Below are 17,350 nucleotides of genomic sequence, written 5' to 3'. Positions count from 1 at the left end.
TCCATGTTGAGTACTTTACATTGGTATTTAGTTAACGTGGTTCCGAGCTCAAGCATCAACACCGTAATTAGGTAATTTATGGATTTCTTACAAACGTTCCGAGAATGGTACCAATATCTATTTTTGTTGAGCGAAGTTCAGTTAGATAGCTCCGGATATTAAATCATGATACTGTGGTAAAATTCTATATTGCTGTTATTAACGAAATTATTTGTTTCGCATTTGAAAAAAATATGTAAAACTCGAAGCTCCTTACTACACTCGAAGCGGAACTTAATCTTCTGTATCAACTGACTCCGCAACCAATTCATCAATGTATTGAACAACTATATGACTAGTGCTAAGATCAGAGTATCGATCCGCATATCAATCATAGACAATTCAAACTGTACTAAGCGTCTCATAAGCCAGGTGTCATGAGTAAAACCCTGGAAAAATTCATAGAGTCAGAAGAATCGTAGCACTAGCTTAACTATTGTTCTGAGCTGTACACTAAGAATTCTACCGAAACAGAAGACCAAGTTCCACTTCGGAAGCTTTATCATAGTAATATATGATGTTTGAACAATAAATGCTAAACTTCCATTCACGTACAACACGCAAACATACACACTCTTTCTCTCTCGCGCGCTTTTCCGTCACTCCGAGACAAAACAAACAATCTCTCGGTCTGGCTCGACGAAATAAAACGAGCTTCTATTTATATAATTTAATCGGCAATCCGTAGAAATAAATCGTCATTCTATTTGGGTGATCGAAATTTGTATTGAACAGATGTCAATTCTTCCGGCTGAGGAAAGTAACCCTATTCAATTGGTCAGCGATTATCTCACTTACCGGAAACGCTGATGCAATTTGTCGACGATGCCAACTACAACAGTGCGTACACACCCATGTACAGTTACAAAATTTGGTATTATGATTCGTGCCACTCGTGACAGATCGTGTATCACCCAAAATGATCTACATTGTTGACTCAGCATTGTTGACAGACTGTGAATACTTGACAGTGCACTCGGGCTGTGCACACATAAGCTGCAATTACAACAATCGATCCGCCGATAGGGCGAGAAATGAGATTTCATTAGCGTTGGTGTGCGAGATCAAAGCGTTCAGACCGCACAATGACACGCGATGAATCGATTTTTCCAACCTTGAACGTGTAACAGATGATGATTGAAGGTCAAGAATACTTACCCATAGCTTTTTTTGGGCTAATTGGCGCTGTTCCTCCGCCGTAGAAACCTGAATCGTGGCTACTAGTACTGGTGCTACGAATCTCATGATTTCCAGCGTTTTTGTTGTTCTCGTCGTCATCCTCATTCGGCTGCGATCCAGACTGATTTCGTTCATTGTTATTCTCATCTTTGGCTGAACTTTTATAACTGGCTGGTTCCGTGTGCAACGGAATTACCATAGGATTATCATAGATATCACTACCCACATCACTGGTTTTGCTACTAGATTTTGCGGGTTTTTTCTTTTTATCACCGCGACTACTATTCACACTACTATCGGTATTGATATCCGAGGAAGCGTCCACTGTGGAAGCGGTCTCCGATGAGGTTTGATCCGTGTTTGATTCCGATTCGTCCCCGCTTTCACTGCTACTGGTGAGGTCTGCCTTCCGGTTGTGCCGATGTCCGTGTCGTTTCACTTTCCATAGAGGCCTCGGCCGTGCCACCAACACAATCGGAGATTTTTCCTCCTTGGAGTAGCATTTGCGCATCTGCTCGACATTTAGCTTAACCCGCTTTTGGGGATCGAACTTCTTCTTCTCTGGCTTATCATTTGCCATTTCCTCCTCTTCGTCCGATGACCAGTCGTCTTCGACACCGGAAAAGGATGTTTCTGAAGCAGTATCTTTATCTACTTCGCTACTGCTGGAAGAGTATCGCGCCTTACCGGGTTGCTGTTTGAGTTTCTTCTGTTGATCCGCGCCCGTCGACACTTGATCGCCAACTGATCGATTACCTCTACCCGCAGCTGATAGATCACTTAGATTTGTAACAACGCCAAATTTATTCTTCGTCAACCCTGCTTCAACCGCGCTCGGTGCTGGCTTATCATTACTCGAAGCCGGTTGTTGTTTCTTTGCCGGAAGTGTGTTTGACAGCGCTGCCTGTTGGCACTTAGCACACTCTTTTATTTCCACCTCGAGTTTAACGCCCATGTTCAGCGTGATCTGATTTACTTTTGCTTTCATTTTTTCTAGATTTTCTTGCTGTTTCCTACGCTCCGCCTCCAATCGGTCAGCCTCGGCTTTGGCTGCAGCATCCAATGCCGTTGGTGCACTTCCCTTCGGTTTCACAACCCTTATCACTTTCTTCACAACCTTTATCTTTTTCTCGCCGCCTGCAGTTGATGATTTGTTGTCAGCATTTTTTACCTCTGCGTCATTGTCTGTTTTGATCGAAGTCGGTTCATCAGCCGCCTGCGGCTTGATTAAAGTCTTTTTCGGAGTTTCCGGATTGTCGGTAGTCTTTTGCAGTTTCATAGCTGACGTCTCACTTTTCTGTGCTTGAGCTAGTTTCTTTTCGGCTGCAGCAGCGATGGTCGGAGCTACAGCTTTAATCATCTCCTTTGGTGATAGTTTTGGATTGATAAGTTTTTTCTGGGCCACTGGTGGAACCGTTTGCTCTGTGACTGGGTTAGGTGTTAGATTAGTGCTCGATTGTGACACCGGATCTGTACTGTTGGAAATAGATGGTGCAAGAAGTTGTTTGATGATTGGAGTTTCTGGTGTTTGTTGTTTGGATAAATTTTCCGATGGTTTTACCGTTAGCAAAGAGTCATCGGAAGATTTTAACTTTATAGGATCAGGAATACTCTGAGATTCTTTGAAAGATTCCACATTAGACTGTTGGTTTTGTTGGCATGATGTTTTGAGTACATCTTCTCCAACGATCTTACCAATAGGTGTCTTAGGTTGTTCCACTTCAACTACAAGAGACTTTTTCGTATTAGCCATCTTAGATATTAAAGGTTTTTCTTCGAAGTTCGGTAGAGACTTTCTATTCGTCTCATTTTCTGTTTTTATTCTTTGTAGTTTGGAAACAGCTTCAGGTGATATGTGCGGATTTCCAATGTTTTCTTCATTAGGTAAATTTGGTTGAACGGTTGAACTAGCAGGAAGAATTTTAGCCGTTTTCTCGTCTACGACTAATTTTTGTGATGAAGTAGTTTTCGAATTTTCAACTGATATAGTTGCTTTCCCCAATTCGACCACTTTTGCATTGGCTTCGTCCTTCGTAACTTCAATCTTGAGATTATTACTTTTTGGCTTTGAGAGGATATCCAAAACATTCTCCCCTTTACAATTTATTGTTGGTTCTTCAAGTTTCACTCTCGAAACTTCGAAAGCTTTTTTCCGAACAATGTCACGAGGTGCTTCCTTGGCAGCCTCAAATTCACCTAGCACCCCTGCGCTGCTGACACATTCGTCTTTTGCTTCCGTCATTTTAATCTCATTATTCTGTGCTTGAAGCGGAGTCATTGTTTTAATTGTTGGTGGAGCTATTACCTCGGGTACTCCTGCATTGTCTTCTTCTCCTTCATTGAATTTGAGAAGAATTAATTGATTACGACGTTCAAGGTTTTGTCTTCTTCGAGCAAATGCTATGGTTTCTCTAGTCCCAATATTTCCCCAAAAGTCTTCCTCTACGGGGGCAGGTGATATGATTTCAGGTTTTTTGCATGGTTTCAGAATTGGTTTGGGAAGATCCTCTTGTTTCTGTTTGGATTTCAGAGGCTCAACGATTTTCGATGTTGTAGCAACAGATTTCGGAGATTCCGCTTGATCTCCAGTAAATGTTTTAGGGGCAACAGTTATTTGTTTAGAAGACGTAAGCTTTTCTGATAATTTTGGTTTTGTGGTGACAAGTTTTTCTTGCGTTTGTACATTATTTGAATCTAAATCTTTTGATTCATTGAATTTTGCAGACGTATTTTCCAACGCAGTCGGTTTCATAATTTCTGATTTTGTCTGTTGCGGAGTTTTCATAGCTCCATTTAGAGCTGGCTTCGGAGTACTTTTGGCAGCATCTTCTGAATTAATCACCGTTTTTGTTGATTTAATACTTGGCTTAGTCAATGTTTTCAGCATTTCTTGAGGTTTTTCTTCTGATATTGTTGTATTTTCTTCAATAATATTCTTGATTGATTCTTGTGTAATATCAACCGAATTTTTTATATCAGTCTTCTTATTGTCCTTCAAAACTATATTATTTTTATTTTTCTTGGCGTCTGCGAACGGGATTTTATCTTCGTTCTCGAGAGACTTCACCGTTTCTGTATTAAAAAGAGCTTCAGTATTTCTTTCAGATTTTTTTGTTCCTAGTTGTTCTACGAGTTTTTTGTCAGTTGCTTTTTTCTGCAATCCTTGGGCTTTTGATATTTGCTCTTCAAGATTTGCCTTCTCCAAATCATTGAGTGCACGTTCTTCTGAGGGCATGATTTTCAAAGATGTGTCGGGTTTTTCCGATTTTTGCCTTTGATTTATTCTGGTTGGTAACTTCTGTACCACATTTGTGGCTGATGCTGTAGCTGTAGCGCATTGGTCCCAAATGTTAGCTATATCCGATGATTCACCAAGTTTGGCGATAGATTCTATTTTTTTCTCCAAATCTTGAGTTCTTTTGCGCTCTATTGTAATAGCGGAAATCTTCTTCCCAGGTGGTTTCAATTTCTTTTCTTCAGGAGGCTCAAGTTGTTCAATCTTTCCTTCAACTGTAGTATTAGGTTCAACGGAAACGGATATAATATTTTGTTCTGTTTCACTGAGTAATTTTTTACCACTGAGTTTTGACAGAGTCTCTATCTTTTTCTGCAACTCCTGGGCTTTTCTACGTTTGGCTAACTCGCCAAGCGTTGTATCACCAATCTTCGTCTCTACCTGTTCAACAGTAGATACATCAACATTCTGGTCAGGAAACTCTACGATGTTTTGCCCTACCGGAAAGCTGTCTGTCTTTTTCTGTGTCTTCTTCGCTAACCTGTCGATATCGGGAGAAGATTCTCCTGATGTTGTTTTCTTGATTTTTTTTGGAAGTCTGTACACGGTACATTCTTCAACATCTTCCACATGAGTCGTAATTATAGGAGCAGGTATACTTTCGATTGTCGGACTATCTGCAGTAATCTTGATTCCTAATTCCGGATGATCATATACCACATTGTTCTCAGCATCGATTTTCGGAAGGGGTTTGCTTCGAACTCGTCGAACCTTTTTGAGTTTTTTCTTCTCTGGGAATTGAATATCGGAGTCGGTAATTTGCTGCTCTAAGGCTGATTTGAGACGTTCCTCTAACTGATCATCCATAATTCCATTAGCATCATGAAGTTGTTGTTGAAATTGGGCAATTTCATCTTCAATTATCTGAGAAGCTCGACGACGCAGTTCACCGGCATTAAGATCGTCGTCCAGCTTATCTGAATTAATGTCGGAGCAGATTTCATGGAAACTGGGTATCTTGGCAGTACTCTTCCGTCTGACAGTTGCTCGTCGCTTCATAACCGGTGATTTATAAACGATTTCATCGATCAACAAAGGAGTTGTCTCATCTTCACGGATTAAATGTTTCTCAAGAAGCAGCTCTCCTGGACTTTTACTGGGTTCGACTTTCTTCGGTTGACGTGGAAGTTCATCACGAAAGTGATCCCTCCAGGATGTTGGTTTAGGTTGATTATCCTGATACGCAGTATCATCGTAGGCATTATCTGACGAATCAGCTCGAAGAGGTGACTTTCGTTCGGTGCTACCACGACTGCCCCGAGATTTGCTACGAGCGCGGATAGTATTAAGCCGCACGACTGCTCGATTTCGATTGATAGCAGAACGAGCCTTACGTTGCTCATTCCGTTCGATGAGTTCCTGCTCACGAATGCTTATGTTGGATGATGAAAGTGGGTCCGGGGATATTGAAGAGGTTGGGGATGAGGAAGGATATCGATCACGTATTGGTGTAAGATCTCGGATAGCATACCGACTCGCAGACACGTCTATATCGGCTGTGTTGATGACACGTCTCGGCTTTTGGTAAGTCGGTGAAGCATGACAACGGATATATTTTGGTGAATTAATACGAGATAGAGCCGTTGCTCGATTGCGGGGTGTTTCCGTAATTGGGGTTAGTTTCGGGACGTATCCACGTGTGAAAGATGGTGTTCTGGTGGCTGTTATCGGATTCCCGAAAGAACGGGACACACCCATGTAGCTCGGCGGCACATATGAATTAGACGGCATCGATGAAATAATCGGTGTTGGGATCACCGGCGCGTTGCCGATGAAATTGTGATACAACTCCGAATATAGCGGCATTTTGTCGATTTAGTTGTAACTGATTTCGCAAACAAATATCATAACAATGTGATCTCTCCTTTCACGACTAAGCGTGCGTCACGAGAGCTGTATATAAAACACTTTTAATTTTTTTTTCTGCTTTAGCTGAAAGCGAGATGCCACATCGCAAATACACTGCTTTTTTGGACACTTGAGTTTTCTGACTGCTTTCTTCCCACACACTTTCTGGCAGACTGTTGTCTAGGGCAGATAGCACTTCAATCACGCATCACCAGAAACGACCTGAAAATCATATTTACTCTTCTTGATACGACGTATTTGGTGGACTGTAAAATAAAATCAAGAACACTTTTGAACTCGGTCACCATCGGTACCTTCACTGAGCACGAATATTTCATATTTCACTCAAAAAGAGCCCCTCATCACCGCCGACTAAACCCATGGGGATTTCGTCCTCGCATCAGCTGCTACCGTAACAGCTTTAAGAGGTAGCTGACAAATGCGAGCTGCGCAAGTAGAATCTCCCAAAATCGAAACTCACTAAACGACCACTGCTTGCTCGCACATAGCCACTCTAACCCGCCAAAACCTGTGCGAAAGTGAAAATTATTTAAATATTTTCTCCTGTTTCACTAGCCTCTTGTACGCGGGAATATGTACCGAAACACATACACGCTCGTCAACACGAGAGCAGTTGAGATTTAAAATAGAACACCGCGTTTTTGCAACAATTCCCAACACGCTTGATGATCGCACCTGTCACCTGCTTCTTCTTGTGCACTCTAGAACTCGACCGAGACTACGGCGTTTCTGCACGCTACCAGAACCGGCTCGACCAACGTGTACTCGCAGACTGATCATCTCCGATCAGCAAACAGCCGCAGATTTCAAACCGTTGTGAAAATTGGGGGAGAAAAATATCACTTTTTCCCACGCGAAAATGCTCTCCCCGGATACACGACTTACAGTTGCAGATGAACTTTTAGTAAGGCCAAGAGCCGATACTGAACGATGCAACTGATTGTATGTAACAGGGGATACCCACTAATTAAGTCACGTTTTGAAATTAGAATAAAATTGTTGAATTATTAGGAAACAGACTACTTGTGAAAAAAAATGGTCGACAAATATTTGTTTTCTTGGTGGGCTGCGAAAATTACTGCTATAACTGGGTCCTAATTCAAACGTTGCTTGCAATTAAAAAAATCTCCCTTTTATCTACTTAATAGTGTAATGATGGCATTTTTATACATTCGAAATCTATTTTCAAGGGAACTACTACTCGAAGCCTGTTAAGTTCATAAAATTGCAACCTCAGCGAGTAATTTCCGATTCAATCTATGTTAGTTTGTCTTGTAATGGTAATATCAATTTCGAATATAATTTATTACGTATGAAATAAAATTTTCGGGCTATATCTTTTCTGCTTTGAAGCAGTTTTTTTCGAAACTTCGTACAATCTTTATCACATATGAAGTAAAAAAGAAATAACCTCTTCGAATAGTTCATGTTCATATTTTCATAGTTTAACAAAGTTATAGTTCAAGGATCGAGTACAGTCGGACATTTTGTTTGTTTGAATTTTATCATGTGTTCGTTGCGGTTTTCGAAAGATGGTATTAGCCAACCATTCAAATTTTCATTTTCTTCGTGTTTCATCTTTGGCTTCATTGTTTTTTGTTTTGTTTTTATTACAAGCCAGTTACTTTGAAACCAAAAACTCCTAAATTTACAAATATTCATAGTCGCACATGCAAATACTCGAAAAGGTAATGGCAAACGCAAAAAAGGAGTCATATTGTAATTGCTAATAAAGGTGGGCACCTAATTGATATTGTTTTCAAAAACAGTTCCACAAAATTGTAAGGAACCTGAATAAAAATACATCACTTATAGAAATCGGCTGTTTTTTCTCAAGTTATTCAATGCTTACATACCGACATAAAAGATGGAGCATCCTGTATATTTTAAGTACAGTGAAATTCAGTTATACATTTGCCCTTTCGTTTTCCTTTGTTTCGATTATAGAGGTTTTAACCTTAAGGTCCTTCGCCTCTTCGGGCTAGCAAGTTCTGACCCCATATGTGGGGTTAAGAATCGAACCCAGGTGAGCCGCATGAACACGTCCCCTGCTTTTGTTTTGGTATTGGAAACAACTTCAGTTGATATTTCTCAGTTCGTGCAGGTAATAATTTTAAGAATAAAGTGGAGCTATTTTAGCTCCTATTTCCACCTAACTAATACAATATTAAGCTCTCTTGCAAGTCGGAAACAAAGGTACAATATAGTATGCAGTTGCTATTTTCTTCTGATCGAGACTTCGCACCTGTGCATCTCCGATTTCGATTAATATGATAATCTGACCCAAAATAAAATGTTTGGTGTACTTTTGAATGGGCGACTTTACTCTACTGTTTGTTTTGCCCTCGATTTGGAGAAAAACGAATTCGATTTATTATATAAAGTATTATTTTATGTTTCGTCTTTGATTCGCTAGTTTATGTTGAACTGTTATGTCAGCAGTGCAACATAAATTATCAAGCAGACATAAAGTTTTGCGACCATAAAATTGCGAGGGAAAAATTCTTTTGTGCAGAAGTCAAATTTCAGAATAATGTGATAAACAATCTTTTTGATAAAATTACTTTATATTGTTTTTCTTTAAACATTTTATATTAATATGCATTCAAAAAATATGATTCAAAAGCTTGGATTCTCTTCACTGTTAGTAGCTAGCACGCCTCTAGTGTTGGGATTCGAGAATCTTTGACAGTGGTTTGTTTACACTTCTTTAGAAAACAGCTGGTGCAAGTTGAATCAAAGTAGTCGATCGTGTTCAGAAACAATGTCAAATGGAACTCGTTAGAAGAAAAAATAATGTGTAGAAAAACCTGTAACACCCGGAATGGTCCGGTTCCAAGCTTACAAAAGTGTTGAAGATGCCCAAAAAAACAGTTTATTGAATATTTAAAAGCTTCAAAGACACTCTGATTGTGAAAAAGGGTTAGCCAATCTATGAAAAAACTGGAGTTAGGGATAATCAGCTGTGCAGCTAGGTGAAATATGACCAGAACACAACGTCAACATTTATACAGTGAGGAAAATTCTTGTCAGGGATGCAAATACAAATAATTTGTATTCGAGGGAAGTATATAAGTTGTAATAGGCCAGTAAACATCCAAATCGGCACATGAAGCAGAATATCGTGACCAAAAGCGTACAATGCTCTTCTACGACAGTGTTTTTGAAGAAACGCGAGAGCTGAACTTTAATCGATGGCATAAGTAAAACTCGATTTTAAGCAATTACGAAAGTTTTACATAGCGACTTGACGTGGGGATGTGCCGGGAAGATTCAATGTTTTGCCAAGCGATTGACAGTTGTGGCCTGAAAATGGAAAAATTGCAATTTGGCACATCCTAGACGAGTATCTAGTCCCAAGTAGCTATCGAAAAGACATAGAGTTACTTAGGAAATGGTATTGGAAATAGATACCATAGATTGTACATTTCGACAGCATGATAGCCTAGTCACCATGACCGAATGGCCACATCTCCATCGTTCACAATGAAAGACGAAGAACAAGAAAGACGAGACACGTTGATACTTCAATTACTTCACAGAAGAACAACGATTTGTCAGACTACACTTTTGGTCTACACATACCTGTCCCATATTCTATTCTAGATTTCCTAAATATATGGAACAATTATGTACAGAACGGCAGTATATATGTCAAGAAATTGGTTGTTTGAACGGGTATATTATCTTGGATTCGTTCTGAGTAAATTATAATGAACAGGAATCATACAAGAATTAGAACCCTCAAGCTGAATCTGTTTTCGAAAAACTAGGAATTTTATGTTCTAGAATCACATAACTTTTACTAAGAAAACTTAGAACAAGTTCCGTTTCAACTGATCATATGACACAGGATTAAGAGTTCAGTAACTATAATGAGAAGATTCCAACCGCGGTGTATGAACTAAACTATCAGGTGTACAACTTTGCTTCCACCGTTTTCCGATAGGTGGCTGTACCGGCTGAGGCTGGTCAAAATACATAGATGATAATGCCTTTAAAGTGAGTGTGTACAGTGCCTAACGAATTGTCATCGCCGTTTCAGTGACAGTTGTTCTTGTTTTCGTATTATTCACGCTCGAAAATGTCTGTTTATGTGCCCAATTCTCGCCATTTGCGGGAAGTTTTACTTTTCGCATCGAATGCTCTCAGAAACTTTCGGTGATGCTGCTCTGAGTTAAAGACGGGGGTGCTCTGAGTAAAAGTCGGGAGTGGTTTTAACGTTTTGAAAATGGTGATTTCGATGTCGAAGACAAACATGGTGGTGGAAGAGAAAAAACCTTCAAAGATGAACAACTTGCCGAATCGTTGGGAGTGAGTCAGCAAGCCATTTCAAAACGTTTCAAGGCCCTGGGTATGATTCAGAAAGAAGGAAACTGGGTACCGTACGAGTTGAAAGCGAGGGACATCGAGCGCCGTCTATTTGTATGTGAGCAACTGCATCAAAGACAAAATCGTAAGGGGTTTTTACATCGAATCGTAACCGGTGGTTCGATACGATAATTCTAAACGCAGAAAATCATGGGGAAAGCCCGGGCATGCTACTTCGTCGAAGGCAAAACCGAATATTCATATTTTGCTGCGATTAGCTCGGTGTGATTTACTACGAGCTCTTAAAACCGGGTGAAACCATCACAGGAGATCGCTACCGAACGCAACTGATGCGCCTTAGTCGCGCGCTAAAAGGAAAGCGGCCACAATATCAAGAGCGACATGACAAAGTCATCCTTCAACACGACAATGCTCGGCCTTACGTCGCAAAAGTGGTTAAAAAGTACCTGGAAACGCTGAAATAGGAAGTCTTGCCCCCCGCCGTATTCCCCAGATGTCGCCCCTTTTGACTTCCACCTATTCCATTCGATGGCACACGGCCTGGCAGATAAACATTTTCAATCCTTCGAAGAGTTGGAAAAATGGATTGCTTCATGGATAGCGTCAAAAGAGGACTATTTTTTCGAGCCGGGATCCGAAAATTTCCGGAAAGAAGGGAGAAAGTTGTCGCTAGCGACGGACAATACTTTAAATAATACATCTGTAAGCACTTTTTCGCAATGAAGCTTTTAACTTTGGAAAAAACAGCGGAAGCAAAATTGTACACCTGATACTAAGCTGAATTAGATTCGATAACCCATTCATTCAAAGGCGTCAGGATGTACAAACCAGATAGATTTTTTTTCTCTTTTAATTTTGTGCTACACTTCCGGTAAAAACTTTCAACGGGTGGGCACATTGCATCGTGTTAGTCCGGAGAAAATTCGAGTATTTCGCAAGAAAGAAAGGATTTTCATCTGTACTTTGACGACTCGACGCAGCCCAGTGAAAAGTAAGTCCATTGGACTATAAACGAAAATTAACTGGCAATGTAGACTTAGTTGCTGAACCATCAAACCGGCGTCATCTCAAGTGAGGTGATGCCAACCAGAATAAGAAGAAGAACTTTGTGCTGCAAAACACAATCCTAAGGCGTTCAAGTCAAAATTTCACGAAATAATCAATTCATTTTGATCTTGACAAACCAATCCAGTGTTCTTTGTTAATCCGTGAGCTGTATTTGGAAAACAAACAAAATTTGAGTTCTTTTTCTCTTGGGTTTTGACAGCAGCAGAGTCACCATAGTCTAACCTTCCCTTCGCTTAGTTGGTCCGTAGACGAAGCATAATTCTCGATAAATTGCCTGAATCATCTGACGATCCTTTTCAATGAATTGGAAACCCTGGAAATGTGTCACATTATTACCGACAGGTCAACCATCAGTTTCAGAACCGATACGCACGATTTGAATGGTGCTATAAATCAAGTAAACCTAGATTCCCCACTGTACGGAGACATTGACAGCGCTTCTAGAGAGAAACGGGTGTACTTTTTTTTCAATAGCAACTGTGGTTGTGTGAAATGCGCAGACAACTTTATATATATACATATTTGGAGCATTTAGAAACCCATTTTTCATTAGACGGTACTTTCGGTATCTCGGGATGCTCAATTACATTACTATTACGCTGGGAAATCTAGATGTTTTTAATTTATGATGGTGCCCACACTAGTTTGTTGCTTTCTTTCACACATTAACTATCATTCTCGGTTTCGTCTATTTACACATCTCCTGCCATTTCCACCCTGGTGGTACGAGTGTCATCTTTCGCTGTGTTAAACATTGTTAATATCTTTCTCCATGCGGTAGAATCAAAACTATTCGCAAGAATATAAACAAACTATAATAAATAGGATTCCATTTTTTTAGACGGAATGTCAAACTAACGCTTATACAGAGGACAGAAAGCTAGAATTATATTTATATTAGATGCAATGAAATTTTAACTGGTTTGGATTGTATTTACATTGCAAAATAATTTGAAAATTATTTGAATTTTGAACCCTCTGTTTCGGATTGAGAAATTTATGATTTTCAGTATCCGATAAAAAATCATTTTCATAATCTATACTGTGCGCATTCAAATGGTATAATCGTAGCTTAACATACTGTTGACAACAACGCCATCCCAACTAAAAGCGGGTGAGTAATGTCACAGTCATAACTGGAGGATGTGAATACGAATAAAATTATAATTGTTTGTATTAGTTGATTGTGTGAATATCACAACTTTAACTGCTTCGCTTCCAGAATTGTGACGGAGTTGCGTTGGCTTCAAAAACCATCATTCATTGCAGAAAGTTGGCAGTTCTACAGTTTGCCATACTACTTGTAATATTTCAATGCTCCATCTGAGTGGATGTGTTTGTATAAGTTTAGTCAAAACTTGATCAATTTAAATGAAAATAATATTAAAAACTATGTTTTTATATCTCGTTTGTACTTCTGGTGCAGCTTAATCGTTTTCGCATCAGTTGATTTTATTGTTGCTACCTACTTGATGAATATTTGTAGTCGTTGTGAGTGAATCCTTTGTATATTGTAACTTGTAAAAATAATTTGTGACAAATTTATGTATGTAAATTATAATTTGCCTTGAAGATGCTGGAATAAACCTTTGTAAAGGTTAATATAAAATAAATATTTTAAAAGGGTAAAAAAGCCATCTTTCAATTGAATCTTCATGAGACACAACGCAAAAAATAACACGTCTTAAGCAGTTCAAGGATAAGGATCCAGATTTTTATTTCACCTACTCGGTGAATCGTAATCAACAAGTGTGAAAATAATTGTCCTGCCGAATTTCAATGAAACGCTATGCTCGAAATCTCGGCAAACGCATTTGCTGATTACGGTATATTGGTTATTTACTTCGACCCATATAAACAGTCCTATGCTATTCGTAGATGGCTGAACCGATTTCGACCATCTAGTATTCAAATGAATGGTCTTAAGGTCCCATTTAAACTGTATATTTTTTAATTAGAAATTACTTCCGCTTCAGGAAATACGGGGTAATTAATGTTAAAAATTTAACATAAATTAAATTGAAATAAACTTAATTTCCCATAGAAAATTGGTGAACTTTTTCCCATTCCGACTTTAGAAATAACAAGGTGATAAAGTTTGAAAATTCAAACCCTCATAGAAGATGACGATAACAAAAAATCTTCAAAGTTGAGTTCAAAACTATTTCAATTTATTCGTCATACTAATTCATGGACCTACACACTTAAAGCACAGACTAACAGACATGACAGTATGAGTAAATTCTTATAAAAATAATTTTTCGTGATGCACTAGTTCCACCTATATTGTACTGCGCGTACTATTTACTATCTGTACACCCCTTGTGTTATGTAAAAGTTTTTTTACTAGTTGATTTCCCCTCGTTTGTCAACAACGATCAGCTGCTTGCAGGGATGCCTGATTTCATCAAAATATTTGAAAATGAATCGTCACAATAAATTATTGGATTACGTTGATAATATATTTAACTTTTTCGTGATGTTGGAAGGTAACCATTTATTTGACTCAACGTTGTTCATCTAGACAATTTTTTATTGTGTTGGTAGTTTTCACCCGAAATTAAGTGGCGGCAGACCAGAAGCAAGTAAACATTGTAACAAAACGGGTTCGATTTTGTATTGCGTTAGAGGATGAGAAGTAGGCACAATTATGTATATAGTTTTGCCAATATGTATTAAATCTGTATCCTGTATGAAATTCGCATGGACGTATACAAATCAATACATTACAGGTAATTCTGTATGAATGGCAACTCTGTTGGTCAATGAAAAAAATAAACAAAGTCTAGATGACAGACAGGATGTTTTTGATAGGGTAACGGGGCACCATCATGACACATGAGAGTACTGTCCCAAATAAAGGAATATTCGAAATGACCGTTAAAATGATTGAAGAATCTAATTTGAGTGTCCTGTCTGTTAGTCTGTGCCTAAAGTACGATTCAGATGATCCGTTATCTTCCGTCACAGTCAAGCTCCGCCATTGTCACCGTCAAAATAAGTTACATGCATTCTTATGGAGACATTCACACATAACGTCACGAAATGTCTTTCAACTAAATTTGACGGACGCTGACGTTCCGGTGACGGTGACGGAAGGAGGCGGACCGTCTGAATCGTACATAAAACACATTCTCGAGCTCGGCATAATGAAATACCCAACTATATCGGCAACATGACATTTTACTGATTGTTCAGTAATTCACATGCTCGTTTCCGAAATTCGGTAATGTAATATTATGACATCTCGGTGAAGCGCGTTTTCGCCGAAGTTTGGCAAAGAATTAAGCTGAGCTTATCAGTACACAACGTTAATACACCGAAATCAGCAAATCCATTTGCCGAGATTTTGAACAGTGTGTTAGCTTTTATTGAAACTCGACGAGACACTTGTCATTTAATATCTCTTGTCGATTTTGCAAAACTCCACGTAACCATTACATTGAATGAATGAAAGAGATTTCGTGAAAATGTAAGTGAAATAAAAAACTACTTTTCATATATACTTACAAAAGTCTCTTTATATCCAGATAGATGCGTAATTATTTTGCCGAGATGATTACCGAACTCTCAGCTGTGCAAATCTCGGCACTTTTTTGTCGAGATTCAGCAATAAAATTTAAGTGTGTACAATAGCCCTACACAAATAAAAAGTGTTGCGTTTTTTTCTCGAGTGCAGTCATAATAAGCGAACGGCCCTTTCTTCTCCAATACTCTCCGCATCACGTCAAGTTGCGCAAAGTTATATAGTATTGCTTTTAGGTCCAGTGCGTTCAATAAATTTGATAATGAAATTTTTTCACGAGATCTTCGCGTGATCTGTATTTTATCTTTCGCTTCCTATACAGAAAATTCAATAACAGTCTATCGTCTAAATCAAAAACAGTGTTTAAATAAATTGGTAGAAAATCAGAACCAACCTCTCATATGCGCTTGTAGATTGGATGGCTCGGTATAGGGACCAGTAAGCGGAAAGGTGTTTTAATTTACTCCATGTGTATCTCTAAAATTAGCAATAAAAACCCAACCATTTACAAACCGCGAACAAGTCGAACCCTGGTGCGTACATAGGAATTGATGGCTGTCTGTCAGTGGACGAATTGCTTGGCATTCTACCTGACGGCGATTTTCGTCGTATTGGCGGTGTTCACACCTCTCCCTGGGCCATGCCGATATGCTTCTAATGGAATTAATAATAACTTTAACCATTTGGGTATGTAACACATCAGTCGTCCCGACTGAGTGATCGACTCGTCAAAGTGGAAAACTGACTCATTAGTTGCTTGTGGAAAGGTGTTGTAAAAATAACGATGATGCGGAGATATTTTCTGCGCCTTCATCGCTGCCACTTCACGAACCACTTGAACATAGGGAAAATGAATTTGTTTTCGTCAAGTGAAGAGCTGCCTTTATGATGTGTGACGATCCGCCCAGAGTCCGGCTCGAGTACAGCCATCAAACAGTTCACGCACTCGTCAGGGTTCGATGTCCAGGAAAAAAGTAAATACCAACCGACCACCAGACCAGCTGACTTACAGTGAACATTCAGCTGACCTAGTTTTACTGCTGTTCGTCTGTTCTTTGGGACGGAGCAGCTTGTGGGTAGTAATTGATAGTTCTAGGATTTAATGATGACTTTGTTACGAGAAGTGTGTACGAAAAACTCAACGTGCACGCGACTTTCCATTGTTTTGGCCTAAAATTAGAAAAAGTAACTTGTCACAAGTCGTTTTGGCCGACGTGAAAGTTACCGCATCAGAAGACAACTGATATTTTTAGTTACATACGTTCTTTATTTCATATTTGATTTAAAAAAAAGTTTGATTCTCCTACACATTGAACATATGAGCATTAAAATAAATATCGATTAAAAATCATTCCACTAACCGCTCATGAAAGTAATTTTTGAAACTAACTATGTTGAGTCTCTGTTCGGGTGAATTGACCTGCGGTATATACATTTTATCCTGTTAGTTTGAGTGTTTTTGCACCACTCATTTCCGTTGCAGGTAATTTTGCCTTGAAATTTTCCTACTTTTTTTCAAATTAAAATGCTTAAGCGGATCTCATTATAACTTTAGCTTTTAGGTCGAAAACGTATTTCCTGATTGACGAAATGCTTTCGCCAAAGATCATGCAATATGTCGACCCCGTTTCATGAACGTAGAGGATATGTCATTTCAACGTGAATTCATCACAACCAGAAATTGGCTTTCATAAATATCAGAAAAAAGTCATTTCAAATTTTCACCGATTACACCGTGATGGAAAATAAATAATAGCTTTGAACAACGTAAGTTTTTCTCTTATATTCATAGTAACAGGAACTCTCTTAAATTCATAGTAACAGGGAACACTTGGTATCGGGATGAATACTGATTAAGATTGGTATTGAAAAATAATGTATGAGAATAGCCATAAACCATTCAACTCAGATGTTTTTTTCCGACTCTGTTGAGAGAGGTCTACATTAGTCCGATGGACTTAGTTATAAAAAATAACATGTCAAATATGTATGATTTATTTAATTATTCATCGATTATGCCTACCACTTGTGGAATGTTATTT

The 17,350-nt window shown here is 38.9% G+C and overlaps 1 protein-coding gene across 9 annotated transcripts in view; it reads right to left on the bottom strand.

The window, feature by feature from the left end:
• Positions 1 to 17,350, bottom strand: part of LOC131425244 (putative protein kinase C delta type homolog) — a 190,858-nt gene that overhangs the window by 68,415 nt on the left and 105,093 nt on the right. For 3 of the 9 annotated variants that reach the window (XR_009228954.1, XM_058586970.1, XM_058586971.1), the window contains exon 1: positions 1,198 to 7,135. The exons of 4 other annotated variants lie outside the window; for them this stretch is intronic. Coding sequence is in view for 4 of the 5 variants with exons in the window: in XM_058586970.1 (XP_058442953.1) it covers positions 1,198 to 6,319 (5,122 nt within the window). In the remaining variant the exon portion in view is untranslated. Of the gene's footprint in view, positions 1 to 1,197; positions 7,149 to 17,350 lie in introns of those variants that run through there. 2 more of the 9 variants (XM_058586967.1, XM_058586968.1) reach the window with 2 other exon arrangements.

The sequence above is a fragment of the Malaya genurostris genome, chromosome 1, assembly GCF_030247185.1.
Source record: "Malaya genurostris strain Urasoe2022 chromosome 1, Malgen_1.1, whole genome shotgun sequence".
Classification (NCBI taxonomy): Eukaryota; Metazoa; Arthropoda; class Insecta; order Diptera; family Culicidae; genus Malaya; species Malaya genurostris.
Note: the sequence above shows the minus strand (reverse complement) of the source record. Positions and strands in the feature narration are given on the sequence as shown.